General features: G+C 56.7%; 1 protein-coding gene across 2 annotated transcripts; it reads left to right on the forward strand.

Moving 5' to 3' along the window:
* The first annotated feature begins 1,174 nt into the window (after nt 1-1,174).
* On the forward strand, nt 1,175-19,754 carry CD5 (CD5 molecule). 2 transcript variants are annotated; one of them, XM_059143700.1, is made up of 11 exons: nt 1,175-1,328; nt 9,943-9,981; nt 12,430-12,735; nt 13,212-13,274; nt 13,550-13,888; nt 15,799-16,092; nt 16,742-16,867; nt 17,582-17,635; nt 18,294-18,413; nt 18,998-19,089; nt 19,367-19,744. In XM_059143700.1, exons 1-10 carry the CDS (start codon nt 1,277-1,279, stop codon nt 19,084-19,086), a joined length of 1,482 nt encoding a protein of 493 aa, XP_058999683.1. In that variant the 5' UTR covers nt 1,175-1,276; the 3' UTR covers nt 19,087-19,089; nt 19,367-19,744. The 2 variants fall into 2 exon arrangements, with proteins under 2 accessions (XP_058999683.1, XP_058999692.1); XM_059143709.1 differs by lacking the exon at nt 9,943-9,981 and having other exon boundaries at nt 1,183-1,328; nt 19,367-19,754.
* The last annotated feature ends 1,001 nt before the right edge of the window (nt 19,755-20,755 follow it).

The raw sequence follows: 20,755 nt of genomic DNA on the forward strand, positions 1-20,755 counted from the left end.
GGGGGCAGGGCCTGGAGGACAGGCTGATGCTAACGCAGTGTCCTACTCCTATGAGGTGGTCACTGGGCCCCTAGTGACAGATGTCACAAGATCCTTAGTCTTTGATCCGGGCTCCAGTCTTGCATTCTGGTGAGCAGATACAAGCACCTGGAGTCCCCCAAGGGAAGATGGGGCAGGGTGGAATGCTGGGGAGCCGGGTGCTCAGGGAAGGCCGGGCCCAGGAGCCAGAGCTGCTGCAGAGGGTCAGAAGGGTGTGGCTGGGAGGCCTTGACACTCATTTCAGGTTTCACGCTTGTTCACAGTCAGCTCGGTGTCTCTGAACCATTGTGTGCCTCCTGGTGTGGCTCACATTATGAGAAGCCCCAAGGAGCCCAGGTCAGGGTCTGTCCCGTCCTGAAGAGCAGAGGGACCAAACCCAGCCCGGGGCCCAGGGGCTGAAGCCCTTCCCCCGAGCTAGGTACCCCCGTCCCCCAGCTAATTTGCCGAAACCCAGCCACCTGCTCTTCCTGAACAGGCCAAAGGTTGATTCTAGCCCTTGTAGGACCAACACTGCATGGAGATCACACATGCTGACATAGAAATCACGCAGACCGACGAGGAGATATCACACACACACACACGCACGCACGCACACACACACACATATACACACACATGCCCAGCATTCACGGAGGAGCCCTCTTCCGTGCTCTATGGTAAAATACCACCACCTGGGGCTTCACCTCAAATTCCTACCTCATCCCCACAAAAACGAGACAGAGGGTTTCATCACTGGTGTTTTCACCACTGTGCCTTTGGCAAGAACTGGTGTGGCACCCCCACGCCCACTTGTCCCCTGCTAGCACAGCTCAGTGCCATTTCAGTGAGACCCCTGCCTGGGGAGCTTGTCGCCTGCCCCCCAATCCTCTCAGAACCTCCCACAGGGAGGCCAGGTCTCCTCGCCCTCAGCAGCCGGGCCCAGAGCTGCCCCACGCTGCGGCCCCGTCCCAGCGCGGTGTGGTCGGGGCCACTGCCCCAGCCTGGGCACCTCAGGCAGGAAGCTGTCAGAGGCCAGGGCCGCCATTCGAACTGGAGCAGATGGTTTTACCGGGAGGAAGTTGACAGTTCAACTTCAAACACGGCTGACGCAGGCCTCGCACCGCCTGCTTCCCTGTCACACCCCTGCCCGCGCCTGCCCACCCCACCCCCTCCTCCCCGAGAGGGAGACCCAGGACGAGACGCCTTTCGCCCACAGGTGCCGAGCTTGCCAGGGCTGAGGCAGGAGGAGGCCGCGCCCATGGGGTTCCAGCAGCCGTCGCTGGCCGCCCTGTACCTGCTGGGGGTGCTGGGTGAGTACCGAGGCACGTACCGAGCTCCTGGGACTCGGGGTGCAAGCGGGGAGATGCCAGTTCTCAAGTTGGTCTGATGCAGGCTCAGCACATGTCCCGTCTCAGGAGCATCAGGGAGGGTTGGGGCCACCTTGCCTGTCTCCCCAATGTCCCTTGACCACCTGTCCCAGCTCGGCTTTGTTCTTGTACTGTGGGGGTCTTCCTGCACCCTTCCACGTGGGACCCAGGCAAAATCAGACTCTCAGCCCCCATCCAGCTCCCCCTGCCCACCTTGAGTGCCCAGACTTGACCTAGATACACCCAGACCAGGGCACCCATGGTCTGCTGGGCGGTTCTGATGGCACTCTGAGCACAGTGGACCACCGCAGGGTGGGGGCTGCCTCTGAGAAGGCAGCTGAGCATGTGTCAAAGGTGCTCCCCTAGTTCCAAGTCCCCCCGACTCTGTCCCAGAGCAGCCGCAGCCCGGCGGGCCAGCCAGGCTGTGAGCGCATACTGGGTCTGCTCAGAACTGGCCCAGAACCTGGGCCAGTGTGGAAGAATCTGGGACCTCTGAGAAGCTTGGTTGGGGGTCAGGCTAGAGGTGGGCGAGCCTGGGGCCTCCTGTTTTCCGGGAGGGAATCCATGGAAGCTGGCGGGCTTCCCACTTATGACACGTCGAGGGTGAACTGGATGAGGTCTGACCGCTTCGCAAGGGTTTGGAGGGTCTGCGGGGCGAGAGAGATGCTGACCTCAGGCCAGGTGGGAACAGGGGGGCTATCGCTTCCTGGTTTGGAGGGAAAGGACCTGGGGGCCACTGGCTACCTGATCAGGGAGGCTTAGTCCCTCCTAGACAGGCTGGTGAGTAGGGCGAGTAGGTACGTGTGTGTGTGTGTGTGTGTGTATGAGAAGGGGTGTGTGTGTGTGTGAGTAAATGCAGGTTTACCATCCACCGTGCGTCTGTGATGATGTCCTGGTGCACATGTGTTTACACAGCTCTTCTCGCATGAGCGCAAGACACACAAAACGCCTTCTGTCCCCAGGGCAGAGGCCCAGAGATGGAACCCCCCTGAAGAGGTGCTGCGGCCTCCTTGGCCCTGGGGATTCCTCAGACTGGGACCTTGACGCCACCAGGGTAGGGCAGCTGGCCAGGCTCCCAGCTGGGTATGGGCAAGGGGTCCTGCTCCCTGGGCCTCCCATCTGAAGCCCATCATGGGCCCAGGCTCCCCGCAGGATCAGGCAGCTCCCAGAAGCCAGCAGAGCCCAGAGTCAGGGAGACTGGGAGGCAGCACCTTCCCCGGGAGTGCAGGAACCATCTAGAACCCCAGGAGCTCATGCTTTCCGGTGCGTTTGTGTGAACTGGCGGAGGGTAAACACTCCCATTGCTCCGTGGCCCCCAGCTTTCAAAATGCCTTTAAAGCCATTTTCTTCTGTAAGCTTCACAACAGCCTAGGAGGGAGGCGGGCCCAGTGTCCCCCATTTTATAGTCAGGAAACCAGAGTTCTAGAAAAGCTGAGAAGCCAAGCTCAGGGCTCAGCATCTAGGGAGCACCAGGGCCGACCCCAGCCCAGCACCCCTTCTCTCTTGGGGGCTCCTATAACCCTAAGAGCTCAAACACACCAAAGCCATTCCCACAAGTAGGAAAAAGGCTTCGAGTCACAATTACCTTGTGCAGGCATGTCCTCACCAAGGGCAGGGGATGATGAGGGCAGGGGACGCCGAGGGTCAGGGCTTGGGCTACACGCCAACAGCACGCATACCCTTTGAGCCATTCCGGGAAGGGACGCCTGGCCACTGGAGCCCCGAAGATGCTGTGTCTCCTAGCTGGCCATCAGGGCTGTGACTTGGGGACCTTTGGGGCACAAAGATGCCCATGATGCACCTGGAGTGGTAGTGACAGCTGGTACCCTCTGTTGCTGCCTTTAGCCCCGACCTGCCTGGGACTCACCTGCTGGGGCAGGGGGTGGGGGGCACAGGCAGCCCTGAGGGTCATGCCTCCCCACCAGGACTGCAGAAGCCAGCCCTGGGGTAAAGCCATGGGCTCTGCAGCTTGGATTCTGGTCTGCCGCTTGCCAGCTGAGTGACCTTGGACCATTCTGTAAGCCTCAGTTTCCTCCTCTGTAAAATGGAAATAATAAGAGTATATATCTCGTAAAGATTTGTAAGGGCTAAACGAATCAAAGACTATAGGCTCTGAGTAGGAAAGTCAGTTCGAGTGCAGTTATGTGCCCAGTAAACATCGACGGTCCCAGTTACTATTACCATCATTGTCGCCAGGGTCGGGGTGAGCAGGGAACAAGTCGGGTAGGACGTGGTGGTGAGTCTAGCCAGATGCCAGCCTGGCCATCGAGCCTTCTCTTTCCCAGTCCCCTTCCCCGAGGGTCTCTCTGAGGTGGTGGCGTCTTTTCGGAGACTCGGAAGCAGGAAGGAGTGAGGCAGAGAAAAGGGTGATGCGTCCCGTAGGGGTTGGCAAGAGCGAACACAGCAGGCAGGATAGGCCCAAGAAGGGCTGGGCACCTACAGGAGATGGCGGCCTCAGGGGCTCTAGCTTCGGGCAGTCTTCCCCGGCCTGCTGTTCCGGCCTGCAGAAGCTGAGGCCCTTGCTGGCTCTGGGTGAAAAGCATCCAGCACCCAGCAGCCCAAGCTCCCCACCCCCATTGGGGAATAGAGGAATCTGGGGACTCCAGGGCCGGCACTGGCTCTTCCAGTCACTCTGCCCAGCTCCAGCACTCCAGCGGGATAATCCCCGCAGAGACCAAGGAGGGGTTTCAACCCCCTAATGGAACTGATTGAACACTAGTCTGTGTGTGTGCATGTGTGTGGGTACAGGTCTGAGCCCAGTGTGCGTGCTGTGTGCGTGTGTGCCACGTGCCTATGAGCCTGTGCGTAGGGGCTGTGTGTGCCTGCCTGTGTGTGAAGGCCTGTGGGGCTTGGAGTCGTGCAGACTGGGGCATGATTTCTGTAGGGCCCCTCACAAATGACAAGAATGCTTCTCAGAATCTCAGCCTTCTCATCTATAAAATGGGGATGACCAGGGCACTCACCTTCAAGGTTCAATGCAATTGTAAATCTGGTTCATTCAGTCACCCCAACAGCAAGCCTTTACTGAGCACCTACTATGTGCTAGCCACTATTCCAAGCACTGGGGACACAACTGAACCTTCGAAATCCCTGCCCTGGCAGATCCAACGTTAAGAATCTAGGTGTGATGGGGAGACAGTGACGGCATGGGTGCTGGGAGGTCATGGGTGGGGTGGGGCTGAGGGGTTGGCAGTGTCGGGCGCCGTGCTTACCCAGGGAGGGTGTAGGGGGTCTCACGAGAGGATAATGTTTGGGCAGTGGCTTATAGGAAGTGAATGAGCATGCCGTGGGGGCCCTGGCAGGACGGTAGATGGTCCACTGTACCTTTCCAGGTCCACACACCCTCATCCCGGACCTCAGGCAAGATGTGTTTGGGAATTTTCCAGTATGGATCATACTGCATGTGTACTGTGTGCTCATCACCCACCAACGCGGTCTCCGCAACACCCGCTAACTGAACATGTTCCCATTCAGTGGAACGTGAACTCACACCCTAAGAGAGACTCCTAAGGGCTGCAAACATCCTCCCGCCAAGTGCACTAGAAAAGATTTCTGGTTTGGGGTTCTGAGGGGCAGGTGAGGGACTATAGCCCCAGATCACTTCCTCCGTCCATACTACCATCACCATCATCATGTCCGGTTCCCACGGGAACCCTGAAACTCCCTTTTCCCTTGGGGCTCCGCTGGGACAGATGCGGTGGGAACAGGATAGGAAATTGGTGGTGACTGTTAGAAGCAAAAAGTGTCCTGGGCCCCAAAAAACACCCATGGAAACACCCAGGGTGAGCCCCTCCCTCCTTTGCCTCAGTTTCCCCTATCTGTACCCTGGGGTGAGCTGGCTCCAGGTTCTCCCAGTGGTAGATTCCCGTAGGGTCCTGTAAAGTGATGGTGATGGGGTTTCATGTCCTGACGCTACCATCAGCAAGCTGTGTGACCTTGGCCAAGTCACTCGGCCTCTCTGAACCTCAGTTTGCTGATCTGAAAATGAGAATGAGCATGGGCCCTTCCTCACAGGGCTGTGGGTGGAAAAAAACTTTGGGATACGTGAAGTTCTGAACAAAACAGAGAGCTCGTTTCTGTCACAGTGGAGATGCATATGTGGCATGAAATTCATGCAAATTCGATCGGACACAGCAGGCCACCAGCGAGAGAGCAATCACAATGTAGACCGTGACGGCCATCGTGCTTGTGATCGGCTCACATCCTCAGGTTGGCGCAGGCCCCGCAAGCAGGATTAGAGGCCCAAATCTGCCATTCCTTAGGCAGGCGCCAGTCCCCAGGCTTCTCCTGGCATAAGCTCAGTATGACTCTCTGTGTGTCTTGCCCATAAAGAGACTCCTGATCAAAAACCAGCCAGTGCCTCTGGTGCTCCACAGAAGCAGAATTTGGGGCCTTTGTGATCTTTGTTTCCTTCGAGCTTGATATGGACGCGGTGTAGACCCCGCTCTGCTGACTGGTGTCGTTTCAGAAAAGGGGCTTTCCGATCTTCCAAGTCAGCCTCTCATCAGATGATGAAAGGAAGAAAAATCCAGAACTCCCCCAAAAGGCAGCCCAACGTGGGGTGTTCGCGGTGATTTGATGAGACGTTTGCTGACTATTAGACGGACTCATTGTTGGAAAAATAGAACATCTGACTTCCGAACCGGGCTAAGTCCTTCTGTTTCCTGATCTGGGAGACTGGGTGATGGCAGCCCCCTTCAGTAAGGCTGTCGGGAGTGGGGTCTCCCGTACAAAGGGCTCGCCCTGGGGTTGCACCACGTAGGAGTGCCGTGAGGGTTCACTCTCACTGTTCCCATCAGTTGCATCCCAGCTCCCACCAGGACCCCGCCGCCTTGCCTCCGCTTCCCGGCATGTGGCCACTGCAAAGGATGTGCGCAGGTCCCAGCAGGGTCTGGGAGCGAGCCCCGGGGCGGCCAGCCTGGACCAAGCTCTAGCTCTGCCGAGTCCTGCAAAGGGGAACCGCGAACACGGAACATTTGCCAACAATTCCCAAACCCAAACGACTCTGCGGATCTCTGGAAAACGCCTTTGGTGCAAATCCTGACCTGAACGAACAGCAGACTATCTATAACCCCGCGCCTCCCACATCATGCGAAAATCCATATGTTCTGCTGCAGAACCCATCACGAGTTGGAAGCTGGAGCTCCAGACACGGGAGAGACAGTAGGGTGCCTCAGAGGTGCTGGCCAGCTCTCTCAGGCTTTCTCAGCCCTGAACGCAGCCTAGGCTCGGCCACTCCAAGCCCGACATCAGGGGACTCCAAAGGGGGGCGGGCAGGGGAGAAAAGGGGTCTTTGGAGGATTCTCATTCCTGGCCCCAGCTGCTCAGCTGCAGCCATGGCTGGCGGATTAGGAAATGGCCATGGCGTCCCTCGTGGGCCTCGGGGTCTCTGGGCTTCTATTTGCAGCTCCTGTAGCCACAGAGCCATGGGCCTCAGCCACACGCGGAGCTGGCGAAGCCACAGCCCCGGACTGGCCCAGAGAGAACCTGAGCCCAGTCTGCAGGGCTCCAGGGAAGGAGGCTACTGGTCACACCCCTGGGAGGAGCAGCTAAGAGAATGAAAATAGGTCTTGGACAATGAAAACCTGAGCATGTCTCTGGACGGACAGAAAGAAGAAGCATCCAGAAGGCTCCGGGTCAGTCACACATCTCACCGACCACTTCTGCTCAGTCCCTGCCAGCCACTGAGATACATCAGGACCTGAAGGTTATAGAACAGAGAAGTCTGAACAGAGAGGAAGCTGAGGATGGGGGCATCTAACTTCCTCATTTTACAGATGAGGAAACCAAGCCCAGAGAGGTTGAGTGACTTGCCAAGATCACAGAGCAAGTTCGCAGAAAATGCTCCTGAAGGTATGTTTCACTAACGGAATGCGATTCCAAGTTCACTCCCGATCATCAGGTCTGTACACCGTGAACATACCAAGAGTGGTGAAGGGACGGGAGGCACCTTGGGCCAGCAGTCAAGAGCACAGAGTCTGGGCAGATGTCTTGGCTTTGAGTCCCAGCCCCAGCAGTGACCTGCGGCATAGCAAGTTAGTTAGTTATTCTTCCACCACTTCTTCAACTATAAAATGGAGATTAAAATAATAGTATCTACTTGGACACCTGGGTGGCTCTGTCAGTTAAGTATCGGGCTCTCGGTTTTAGCCAGGTTGTGATGTCAGGGTCGGGTGTTGGAGCCCCACGTCAGGCTCCGTGTTGGATAGGTCTGCTTGAGGATTCTCTCTCCCTCTCCAGCTGCCCCTCACCTCACTAGCACATGCTCTCTCCTCCTTCTCTAAAATAAATAACTCTTAAAAAAAAAAATAGTACCGGGCACCTGGGTGGCTCAGTAGATTAAGCCGCAGCCTTCGGCTCAGGTCATGATCTCAGGGTCCTGGGATCAAGTCCCGCATCGGGCTCTCTGCTCAGCGGGAAGCCTGCTTCCCTCTCTCTCTCTCTGCCTGCCTCTCTGCCTACTTGTGATCTCTGTCAAATAAATAAATAAAATCTTTTAAAAAAAAAATAGTACCTACTTCATAGAGCTGTGGTGAGGTTTGAGAGAGTTAACATATGTAAATGCCTGGTACCTGTGAACTCTAACAGTGTTTCCGGAGGTGATGATGATGATGGTGATGGTGATGGTGTTGTTGTCGTTGTTAATGGCTAACAGTCATCATGATGGTGGTGATGGTGAGGCTGATGGAGGTAGTGATGGTGATGATGATGGTAATGGTGGTTGTCATGGTGATGGTAATGATGCTGATGGTAGTGACGGTGAGGGTGATGGAGGTAGTGATGGTGACAGTGATGGCGATGGTGATGGTGATGGTACTCATGGTGACTGTGGTGACAGTGACAGTGATGGTGATGATGAAGGAGGGACAATCCAGGAAATGCTGCTCTACCGAGAACATCAGGTACCCAGAGGGAGCCAAAGCCCTGGGATTCCTAGACGCCCTTCCTCAAAGAGCATTTTGGGGATTTTACTTGGTTCTCCAGCTTGTTCCGTCTTTCCCAAGAATGTTCTCTGAAGGGGGCATAGGTCATCCTGTGTGAGATCTGCGAGAACAGTCTGGTCCAGTCCCTGTCCCCAAGGGCTCCAATGTCTGGGGGCTCAAGCCCCTCCTCAGGGACAGGGTCTGGGCTGTGTTCATCTCTGCACCCCCAACTTGGCACTCTGGAGACACAACTAGGTGGCCGCGAGCTTGGTTTTGGAAGGCAGACTCACGGTTTCAATCCAGACCCTGGCAGGTGCTAGCAGTGTCCCCCTGGACAGGGCATTCTCCCTCTCCCAACATCGACACCATGAATATATTCGACTCACATCATGAAGCCATGTGAAGAGTAACAATGATATCCATCAGGAGCGACCCTGAGTGCTGAGTACACAGTAGGTGCTCAATTATTGGTAGCTGCTATTAATAATGAATGTTGACTGGATAGAGTATGAAGGTCTGAAGTGGGAAGCAGGAGTGGTGAGCCCTCTTGTCTGGCTCTCCACGCACCCCAGGCCAGCAACGCTCCCTGACTATCCTCCCCGTGCCTGCCCCAGGCCCCATGGGCTCCAGCATCCCCAGCTCTGAGCACCAGATGCGGAAACCTCACGGTGCGATGCGGGCGTTATTACTGGGAGCCTTGGCTGGAAGGAAAGGGCCAGCTGGCGGGGGCCTGTCTTCCCTTACAGTTCATCCACCAGCTCCAGAACACTCAGGGAAAAACAGGCTTTTTTAAAACACACTTTTTTTTTTTTTTTTTCTAAACACGTGGCAACAATTTCTCAAAAGCAATTTCAAGCGAACCATTTACTCCCTAAAGTCATCACCCTGACTGTCCCGGCTCCCAGCTACGGAGCCAGCCCAGGGGTTAGACAGAGGGAAATCAGAGCCCCTACTTTAAGGCTGACAGAGCTGAGCGGCAAACATGGAGGGGGCTCTGAGGCCACACAAATGCACACCCCCCCAGGCCCACCCAAATCCAACCTCCATCCGCCCCAGCCACAGAGAGCACTGTGCCGCCCGGCTGTGTTGTCTCGGCGCCCCGCCCCCATCTCCGAGCTGACTTCCTCCTCCAGAAGCTGAGCCACTGAAGATACGTTGCTGTCATGTCCATCCTGCCACCAGGATGCTGGAAAGTAGCACATGATGCTGGCGGCTCCCGCTCTCGGCCGTTCCTCTGGTTCTCTACAGCTGCGACGTTCAGACTCTCTTAGACTGAAAGCAGAGCTCACGAGGGTGTCACACTGCAGCCAGATGCAGGGAAAGGGCTCCCTTATCCTCACAACCAACCGTGTATTCTAACATTCTCTCTTCATAGTCTATGCACCAGAGGAAAATCCTTTTTACTGATGTTTATATAAAAAGTAAAGCTTTAAAACGGGGAAAACATGGATAGTTGCAACCCACAGAGTTGGTTTCATGACCCACCTGGGGGTTCTGATGTGTAGTATGGAACCCGGAACCCCATACCAGGGGGCTGCAGAAGAGACCACTACTCAGGCTGTGGGCGGGTGTGAGATGGGGTGGGGGGCAAGAGAGAGGCTCCAGTTCCTGACCCTCCTCTCTCCTTTCCGCAGTCACTTCCTGCCTCGGGGGGCCCTACCGGGAGAACTCAGGTAAGGAAGAGCCATACAGAGGCCTGGACCAGGGGGTGATGGTGGGGAGCCATGATTCCATCGGGCTGTAGGGGGACCTGCCAGAGTGAACCCCACCCCCACAGAGCGAGAGAGCGCCCCAGCACGCACAGATATGGACACCCACACAAGCGTACACATTTAGATGCCCGCGTGCCTACAGATGCCCTCAATGGCCATAAAGCTCCACCTGAATGCTGGTTCTCGGGGTAATTATTACTGGGACCCACTCACCACGCACAGAAAACATACTGGCCCATAACGCACCCTGCACAGTCCTGTTTCCTACTCAGTCCTGCCAGGTCTCCCTAATCAAAGGCATTGGCAGCTGACGCTGTGGAGAGGGGCTGCTCCAGACTGTAAAGTATGTGGAATGCTCTGCCTTCAAGATCACACGTGAAGAGGCTAGTGTTTCCCCAAATAGGGCTCCTGGAATGCACTGGATAAAAGCTAGGCAACACTGGCGACGTCCCTCACTGGAGACTGATTGTGTATACCGGCCTGGAAAAGGCTCTGAGAAGTCCTGCAGTGAAAAAAACCTGTTCAATACTTTTTTTTTTTTTTTTTTTTAAGATTTTACTTATTTATTTGACAGAGAGATCACAAGTAGGCAGAGAGGCAGGCAGAGAGAGAGAGAGGAGGAAACAGGCTCCCTGCAGAGCAGAGAGCCCGACGCGGGACTCGATCCCAGGACCCTGAGATCATGACCTGAGCCGAAGGCAGCGGCTTAACCCACTGAGCCACCCAGGCGCCCTGTTCAATACTTTTTAACTCAGCCGTTCTCAGACTCATTTCACCCCAGACCTCATTCTTTTACGTCTCCTGAGATAACATCATGCTGAATGTGTTTTGGGAGACATGTGCTGGAGGGTCTCACGAAGCCACGTGCAACCAGAAGGAGCTGGAGAGGCCTTAGCAGGCCCCTGTCCAGGACCTCGAGCCCTTGCAGTGGCATCCTAGCTCTGAGCTCTACCAAGTGCTTTGTCCATTCTAAGCCCCAATTTCCCCACCTATAAAATGGAGAGAACATCTGCTCCCGGGTGAGGATTCGGTGAGTCAGCTCCCTGGGGGGAAAGGGGCAGAATATCCTGCCAAGGCCAGGAGTTGGACAAGCCCCCTTTGTCGCAAACTAGTCCAGTGACCTTGCCAAGCCCTAGCCCTGTGCTCTGGGCTCCAAGCCCAGAAAAAGGTAGCCTGTCTAGAAGTTTCCAACAGGGAAAAACCTCCACCTCCCAATCACTTGGAAAAACCTTTTACATTAAAAGGAAGGAAGAAAGGAAGGAAGGAATCATGAACAGGTAACACAGTTGCCTGGCCGAAATCTTTAAAAATATACAAAGACCTGCAGTGACACATCTCATTCCCATTTCTGTCCCCCATCTGCCCAGTCCTTCCCCCCCCTAACACCCCAGGTAACAACCACATGGATTCCTGTCTTTTCTCTCCTTCTAGAATCTATGCAGGTACAAATATATAAATATCCTTATTTTTTTATTTCATGGAGCTTTATAAAATCACCCTAGCCCCATTCTGACCCACGATCCAACAATTCCACTCCTTGGTATTTACCTAAGAGAAACGGAACACGTGCCCACGCAGACAGACATCGGCTCAGGAACGTCTCACGCGGCTTTGTTCCCAGCAGCCGAACAGTGGCTAGATAAACAAATCGTGGCACAGCCACACAGCGAGCCCTCATTCCACAACAAGAGGGAACGGGGTGGGTGCAGTGATGCAGAGAAACTCCGAATGCCGCAGAAAGGGGATCAGATGAGGAAAACAGGACAACAGAAACACAAACATGCGGCCCGATTTGCGTGATTCCCCATACATAAAATTGGAGAGCAGGCAAAACGCGTCTCTGGCGACAGAAAGTGGATCCGTAGGCACCTGAGGCTGGATGCAAGGGAATCGGCCACACCTGGGCACGAGGGAACGTTCCAGGTGATAGACATGTCTACCTCTCAAGTGTGGCAGTAGTTCCAGACCTGGATGCGTTCGTCAAGTTCCCCTGAACAACTCTCACGTGCACACATTTCACTGGGTCTAAATCGTACTTCAATGACATTGGTTTGAGAAATCAGAGAGAGAGAAATAGAACAAGCACCAGGCCCTATTTCTAATGAAGCAGAGTTTGCAGAGTGGGGCGATCCTGCTGGACAGCGGGGTCCTGAGCACCCCCTTGCCCGCTGCTCTGAGTTCCCCTCTGCTCTAAGGTCTCCAGCCCCAGGGGCCCAGCTTTGGGGGACTGCTTGAGTGTCTGGGAAGCCCCCCTCCTTGCCATGTCCCCGAGGACAAAGCTCACGGGAGCCAGGCAGGCAGCCCCCCGGGATGGAAGACAGCCTGGCTGGGTAGGAGCCTGGCGGGGAGAGGGCAGAGGAGGGTTCCCACGGAGGGGACCCCCCAAACACACACCTCTTTGACCCCCAGGAAACATGGTGAGACTGACAGGCTCCAACTCACCGTGCCAGGGCCAGCTGGAGGTCCTCCTCGGTTCCACATGGCACACAGTGTCTCGGTGGAGCTGGAACCAGGGTACGAACCACAGGGAGGACAACACGCAGGCCTCAGAATTCTGCCGGAGCCTGGCTTGCGGGAAGGCCTTGATCTTGGCCCACTTCCCTGACTTCAACAATCCCCAGCACCCGGTCACCTGCTACGGACGCCTGGGATCCTTCTCCAACTGCAGCTACAGTGAGGCCAGACAGAGGAGCTCTCTGGGCCTGATCTGCCAAGGTGGGTGACTAGCCGGCCACACGGGTCCCCTGGGCCTGAGCACCAGCCCCGGGGGAGGCTGCCCAGGGCCTGGGATCTGGGGCCCAAGCCGGCAGGTGGAAGGGGGGTCCTAATGTACAACGATCACCCCCAGACACATAAACTGGTGGGAACTGGAGGGGAAAGGCTGGGGGGGTGGGGCTGGAAGAGATTGAAAACCTGGTTCTGCCATTGCTAATGTTAGCATCTCCTCTTAACCCTCACTTACCAACGGTAAAATGGGCCGGCGCTGCCCCCCCCACAACAGAATGCTTAGAGACAACATGTGGGTCAAGTGGGCCTAATGGGGCAAGCGGCACTTACATCATGAGCTCGAGGTCTCTCTCCAAACCATCCAGTACCCCCAACCCTCCCCCGACCCTGCCTTCTTTCCCCCCAACTTCCAGTCCTCCGTCCCGGGGCTCCTGCCCCTCCCTCACTGGAGTATCTCGTTGCAGAGCCTCCGAAGACACCACCTCCTCCCACGAGCCTCCCACCCACCACCACTCCAGAGCCCACAGGTAAGAGAATTCGGAGGTTCCCGGGGGCAGGGAGCGGGACTTAGCCAATAAGAACACGAGATGCCCCGTTGCATTGGAATTTCAGGTGAACATGATGAAGTTTAGTGTAAGTAGGTCCTGAGCAACATTTGGGAGCTCACCACCCCCCACGGCGGTCGGCCAGTCTCTCCTTTGACCTTGTGTTGGAGCTGAGAAGCCGGCAGCAAGCAAGCCCCCTCGCCCCCACAGCCGGCTGGGCGACACTCAGACCCGCTCCCCGCTTCGTCCCTCCACAGCTCCTCCCAGGCTGCAGCTGGTGGCCGGGCCCGGGGGCCTGCGGTGTGCCGGCGTGGTGGAGTTCTACTACGGCAGCCTCGGGGGGGCCATCAGCTACCACAAGCAGGACCAGGACCGGACCCAGGACCTGAAGAACCGCATCTGCGCGGCCCTCCACTGTGGCTCCTTCCTGAGGCACCTGCCAGAGGCCGAGACAACCAGGACCCAAGATCCGGGGGAGAGCAAGGCCTTGCCGATTCGATGGGAGATCCAGAACGCCAGCTGTGCGTCCCTGGAGCAGTGCTTCAGGAAAGTCCCGCCCTATGAGGGTGGCCAAGCTCTGGCCCTTGTCTGTTCTGGTGAGTGAGACCCCGTGAGGACCCAGAGGGCGCCCCAGATCGTCCACCATCACCTGTTCCCGGAAACCCCTGCGTGGAGCCCTGGGCACTGGGCACCGAGGAGAACGGGAGGGAAACAGAGGGCGAGGCTACACTCCCACCTAAGGCCCCGGAAATCTCCGCAGAGTAACACAGAACGAGCTCAAATGCACAGGTCGCCGCTCGGGAAGGTGGCATCAGCCAGGACTTCCAGGACGAGGCAGAGTCTCCTCAGGGGTTTGTTTGCTGGGACAGAGGAGAGAAGTCTTTTTAGGTGGGAATTATGACTCATGCCAAGGATCAGAGCAGGTGGTACACTGAGGGGGACCAGCCTTCCAGGAGGGCAGTTTGTAAATTGCAGAGACAGATGGGGCCGGAGCAGGGGTGACAAGTAGGAGGTCCCCCCAGCACAGCAGGCAGAAGGAGCCTGAGCAGGTCCCCACAGAGCTCCCCGGAGAAGCTCCTGCACCATGACAGGAAGACTGATGAATCTGGGTGTGGCTGAGGGGAAGAGACCCAAGAGGATGGTCTTAGGGACCCCAAAACCAGGGTCGTGGGAAGAACAGAGGAGGAAAAGGCCACAGATCAGAGTAAGAACAATCATAGCATGTCTCGGGAGGGAGTACGCCCCCATCACCAGTCCGGACTATAAGAAGTCAGACTTCCTGAGCACTTCCTTGGTGCTAGAGACCTTCCCAGGATGGTCGTTCATTTTCACAACCTGAGGAGGTGGGTGCTATTATTATCCCCACTTTACAGATAGAGAAGCTGAGGCTCAGAGAGGTTAAATTTCTTGCCTAATATCACAGAGCATTAGCAGGGATTTCCACTCGAGCAGCGTCACTCCAGAGCCTGCGGTCCAAGCCTCCACTACCAAAAGCACCAGCTACATCAGGCTGGTTAGGAATGCAGGTGCATTCCGATTTGCATCTCAGCAAGGTCCTAGGGGGGTGTGTGCACACTTCTGGAAGCCTTACTCTGGACCACTGGGCTCTCCCGCTAGCACACAGGTCCTCACTCCTCAACCCCGCCCAGCCCCTGGATACCTGGTGTGGATTAGCAAGACACAGCCCCCTCCAGGTAGATGCAGGCCCCCAGGGTCTCTCCACCTTGCCTTCCTGCTGTCTACAGCCTGCAAAACCAGATGGGGAGGTCTTGCCTTTGAAATTCTGTTCTAAATAGAACATTTACTAGGGCCTTTTAGATGGATGTTGCTATGGAAACTGCCCAAGCTGGTGTGATCACGGCTCACTCTAACCTGAGCACAGGTGTGCCTCAGCTCTGGAGCCCAGGCCCCACCTCGACAAGCAGAAATGGATTCAGTCCTTTCATGAAAGCCACCCCGGAGACTGGACAGAAGGATTCCTGGGTTCTGTCCCATCCCTGAACTGCCAGGACCCAGAGCAGGAAGTGTTTCCCATCCCTGGGCCTCAGTTTCTCCCTTCTGAAAAGCCCTCCCGTCTCCCAAGGAGCAGCAGGAGAAGGAGAGGATGGTTCTCCGAGGGACGTGGACCCGGAGGGAGCCTGCTTCTCATTTCCCTTCCCTTAGCCTCCCCTGCCTGGAGGCCAACCCCCTCCCGTGGCTGCCACGGGCATCGCCACTCCGCCAGCTTCTTCCCTGAAAGCACCCATGATGTCACATCTCAGGATAGCTACCAGCAGTTGCCCACACATACCAGGAAAAGAGCTTCTGGGGGAAATGCTAGAAGATGTGAGAAGGAGGGAAGAACAGAAAGGAAGGTGATCCCAGCAACCCCCCCCCAAGCTGGGCTCTGCCAGCGGCGGGCAGCTTAGGGGGCGACACATGGCTCCAGTGGTCAGGCACATAGACTAGGGACCAAGGGAGCTCCTTCCAAACCTGCCACCTGCCCTCCATTGCTTCTCCTCTCCAGATTTCCAGCCCAAGGTGCAGAGCCGCCTGGTGGGGGGCAGCAGTCTGTGTGAAGGCTCCGTGCAGGTGCGCCAGGGCAAGCAATGGGAAGCCCTGTGTGACGTCTCCTGGGCCAAGGGCACCGCCAGGTGGGAAGAGGTGTGCCAGGAGCAGCAGTGCGGCAAAGTCAACTCCTACCGGGTGCTGGATGCCGCCGAGAAGACCTCCCACGGCCTCTCCTGTCCCCAGGAGAAGCTGTCCCAGTGCCACCAGCTTCAAGAGAAAAAAACCCGCTGCAAGAGGGTATTTGTCACATGTGAGTTGGCCACAGCCCCAGGGGCAGATTCTGGATTTTCCCTCTAGGACCTAATCAGTGAGCGTGTTTCTGAAGGATGGGCTCCAGGACTAGATAGAGGGTTGCGGAGCCTTAGAAAAGGAAGGAAAGGTGGCAAACTGGGGTGTGGGGGGGGGGACGCGGCTGGCAACAGTGCACAGACAGCAATGGACATGAGCCGTGAAGAGGAGACTGGCCATAATGGATGAGAGAGCTCTCCGTCTATCTTCTAGTCTTCCAGGATGGAAGAGAGAAAAGCAAGGGAGAAATGGTAATCGAATAGCGCATGAAAGAGGGATGGATGGACAGACAGACGGATGGCTATTAGCATACGATGGCAAGGTGATCGCTTATGAGCAACTGGCAAAGGGTAGAACGTTAAATTGTCACAAGAGGGGCCAGTGACAGCTGGGTGATGAATTGCTGGATGGTAGGTAGTAGACAGATGGATGGGTAGCAGAGAATTGGAGAGAGGCGTGGAGAGGCGGGTGTATGACTGTCCACGCTAGTGAATTACTACAAGGAGGAGGGGGGGAACAGGGGAAGCCAGGCAGCCGGCCAGCAGCCTTCCTCTGAGCAGGCAGTTCCGATGCCCCGGGCAGGACCGCCCTGACCTCTCTGCCTCCCCCAGGCCAGGACCCAAACCCGGCAGGCCTGGGCGCAGGCACCGTGATGAGCATCGTCCTGGCCCTTGTGCTCCTGGCAGTGCTGCTGGTGGTGTGCGGCCCTCACGCCTACAGGAAGCTGGTGAAGAAATGTAGGTGCGGGTGCCCCAAACCCCCTGCCTTTCAAACTCCCGGGAGGCGGGAGGAGGGCACCTCTGCTTTGCCAACCGGCCCCGCCCCTCTCCCGCCCTCACGAACAGAAAGAGAAAGTCAGGAACATGGTAAACGCTGATTGGCCCACACGAAGCACCCCCCGCCCCACGCTAAGGAGAGGGCGTGGCCATTTTCAAACAGGGGCCCGCCCCCAGCCTCCGGACCTGGCTCCACCCCCTAGCAACCGCGCAAGATGCGGATGGAGCCACTTTCTCTCTGAGCCTCAGTTTCTTCATCTGCCTAATGGGCGATTGCACACCTTGTGAATATAAGGGGCTGGTATCCTTGCCTCGCAGAACTCTGGAAAAAACTATTCAGAGACAGGAAGTGGATTAGAGGAGCTGAAAAGAGAAGGCCTGGAGATGGGCAGTGTCGGCTAGGTCCCTAGCGCTGGGCTCTATTCTAATGCCCCATGGTCATTTCTTCTGAAGAGGCAGCCCCCTCAACACGCTCCTTTAGCTCTAGGTGGGTCCAGTTACCCTCTGAGCAAATCAGAAAACTGAGACCCCGAAAGGCTTCCGGGGGTGAAGTCCAGCAGTCCGTCCTTCAGCTGCACCCGCCGCCTCCTGCCTCCCTTCCCTCAGCATCTCCCCATCCTTCCCTCCCCGGATGGCTGCCCACCCTCGTCCTCATGGGCTTTTCCTGTCTCCTAGTCCGCCAGAAGAAACAGCGCCAGTGGATTGGCCCCACAGGAATGAACCAGAACAGTAAGTGTCCTGGGAGGCAAGGTCCTCCCTCAGCCCCAGCCAGTGTCCACGGGGCTCACACGGCTCACTGCTGACCATCTTGGAAGCCAGCAACTACCTGAGGCCTCTAATCCCCACTCCTATGCTCATCTAAGGTGGGACTGTGGTCAACAGATGTTACCAGGTGGTATCCATGGTCACACAGATTTAGAAATCAGTGAGTTAAGCAACATTAGACTTCGTTCTTTATTTCAGGACTTATTGGAACCTTAATGGGCATTTTTGCAAGATGCGTCCCACTCCCCACTCCACATCCTTCCTTTCCTTTTGGTAGGCAGGATGTGTTGGGAAGTCTCTTACCATATAAAGCCCCTTCGCTCCAGGAGAGAAGGGATGATATCGCCCTAGCACTTGTGTTCCAATGCCCTGATTAATAAATGTTTGATCAGCGGAAAGTCCACCCCACCAGACTGCTGGCCAACCCCAAGCTGCTCTAAAAGTCTGGGCCCTGCAAGAATGAACCTTCCTAGGGAGAAAGGAGTAGAGGGATGCATTGAAGAAGCTGTGGGTGCCCTTGCCTTTCCCCTAGCCCACAGCGGGAAATTCCAAGCCCCTACCAGGAAGCAGGAGGAGGGGCAGAGCAGGGAGGCTAACCACACTGTCCCCTGCCTCTGCTCAGTGTCCTTCCATCGCAACCACACGGCGACCGTCCGGTCCCAGGCTGAGAACACCACTGTCTCACACGTGGAGAATGAATACAGTCAGCCGCCCAGGAACTCCCAGGTCTCTGCTTATGCGGGTAAGCGGCCATCTATCTCCCCTTGCTTCTGGGGAGGAGGCAGGCTGCAGCACGGGTCACGTGATCACTGGGAGCAGGGATGCCCTGGGGGAGAGGGGGCTCACACTGCCCTTTGACAGCTGTCTCAGCGGGGTATGGATGGGATCCAGCCTTCACCGTCCTCGGCTTGCCTCCCCCACCCCCCAACCCCAAGACTGTTAGCCACTCAGCTCGGAGGCTGGGACACCTTTAGCCGCAGCACTGTTGCGACCTAACAGGCCAGTGTCTCCGCAGGGCCCTGTGGGCCGGATGGTAAATGAGGCCCTTTGGATTCCTTCCAGGCAGCACAGAGCTGGCAGGGGCCTGTGGAAGCCCTGTACTGAGTGCTCCCTGTCTGGCATGAACAATTAAGCCCCAGGGAGCCTGGAGTTTAGTATCATTAGTGAACAGCGCTGATTTGATCAGAACAGATACGACTATCAAGCCACCAGCTCGTAAAGCCCCTGTGATCTGCAGGCCCCCGCGGGCTCCTGGATTCTGAGGGGCTCTCTCTGGGTCACCTGGTGGGGTATGCCTGCTGCAAAAGATCTCTTTCCTTTCTGCAGCTCTGGAAGGGGCCCTGCGTCGTGTTTCCACCCAGCCTGATAACTCGTCCGACAGTGACTACGACCTGCATGGGACTCAGAGGCTGTGAAAGGTGAGCCCGGCTGCCGGGACCCCAGGACCCCATAACAGCCCTGCAGAGAAGCACCAGCTTCTTGGGTCCTCGCCTCCTGCCCATCCTGCCCGTTCAGAATGGGGGGCTCTACACATCTTGACTCTTTTTTTTTTTTTTAAAGATTTTATTTATTTATTTGAGAGGGAGAGAGCACAAGCTAGGAAACCAGGGGCTTGGGGCCTATCCCCCACCTCTGTGGACCATCTCCGGGGTGTGAGGCTTCCTCCTCTGACCTGTTTCCTTCTCTCCCCCACAGAACCAGGCACCAGGCACGAAACATCAAGAGCCAGACCTGTCTCCTGAGAACAGTCTGCACCCGCTGCCTGGAAATGATTTCTGCCCCAGCTAGAACATGGACGGAGACAAGGGGGGCTTCAGATATGTCCTCTGTCCCTGCCACTGTGGGTGTCGGATCCCAGCCCAGGGAAGACCCCCAACACAGCTGGGCTATCCCTCCCCATGTGGGAGCCGTGACAGGGACAGCCCAGAAACAAGACCTTCCCTATGCAGACATGTGGGGGGCAGCACCCGGAGGACCTCATTCTCTCCTCAGACTCTGATCCCAGCGAGCAAGGAAGCTCCGTCCTGGGACGCGGGGTGGGGCGGGCAGGGGGGGCTCAGTTCTCCAGTGTTTTTTTTTTTTAATATGTTCTTTGTAAATAATACTTTTTCTACTTCCTGTGAGCTAAAGGGCCTCCCCTCCGCAGTCCAGGGTCCAGCGCCAGGACCCCTCTGGGGACAGCGGTACAACCGTCGTGGTCAGAGGGGCTGTGCACCTCAGACAGAGTGCCTCAACCTGGCAGGCAGCTGCCACCTGACGCGGAGCCCCATTTTCACTCTCCGCGAGCCCCCGAGTCCCCCAGCCCCTCGCCCCAAGACACCTTCCGGAGCAGAGAGCACTAGATCTCTGGGACCCCTGGCTGCCAAGCCCAAGGGCGCCGTGCCAGCCCAGGGCCTGGAGAGGTCGCCTCATAAATCCTAGCCCAGGTAGGGTTCTGTTTCACACAGCAGTTTAAAGTTCAAAGCTAAAGAGGTTTCAGCCCATCACAGCTAACTTCTAAGCTGAGAGTCAGAGACCGGGACTGGACGTTTCTGGAAGTTAAATCATTCACTCCCTCAGCGGAAGCAGTCTCTGCTGGTCAGAGCGTCCAGACACACACGGCAGCCTGCGGTGCCCGGGTTTCCTTAGCGAGGGAAGGAGGGCGAGCGAGCGGGGCACATCTCGCTGGGAGCTTGAAGATCTAGAGCAGGCAGAGGCTGGGCCGGGCCCCACTAAGCCCTCGGGCACCAGTCCTAGGGAGGCATCCTGGGTCTGGGGCTTCCTCCGCACACTCTGCCACTGTTTCCACCAGGAGCAACAGCTCTTCACAGCCCAAGTCACAGAAGCCAACATGGGAAGTTACTAGAAGGATGTGGGGGAGAATCAGGGGATCCGGGGGTACTATATTGCCTCAAAGGTTCTGGTCAGCCCTCTGCCCACACCTTCCAACCAGGTCTCAGGTCTTCCCCGACCACGTAGGGATCCAGAAGCAGGGGCACCCGTTCACCTTCCTTGGCAGGGGTGAAGGGTTCCTCAAAGGGGAACTAAGAAGCGGCTTTTAGGGAGAGGTGTTGGGGAGCAAGAATTCTGGTCCCCTCAGAGGTC

Source organism: Mustela lutreola, chromosome 1, assembly GCF_030435805.1.
Source record: "Mustela lutreola isolate mMusLut2 chromosome 1, mMusLut2.pri, whole genome shotgun sequence".
NCBI lineage: Eukaryota > Metazoa > Chordata > Mammalia > Carnivora > Mustelidae > Mustela > Mustela lutreola.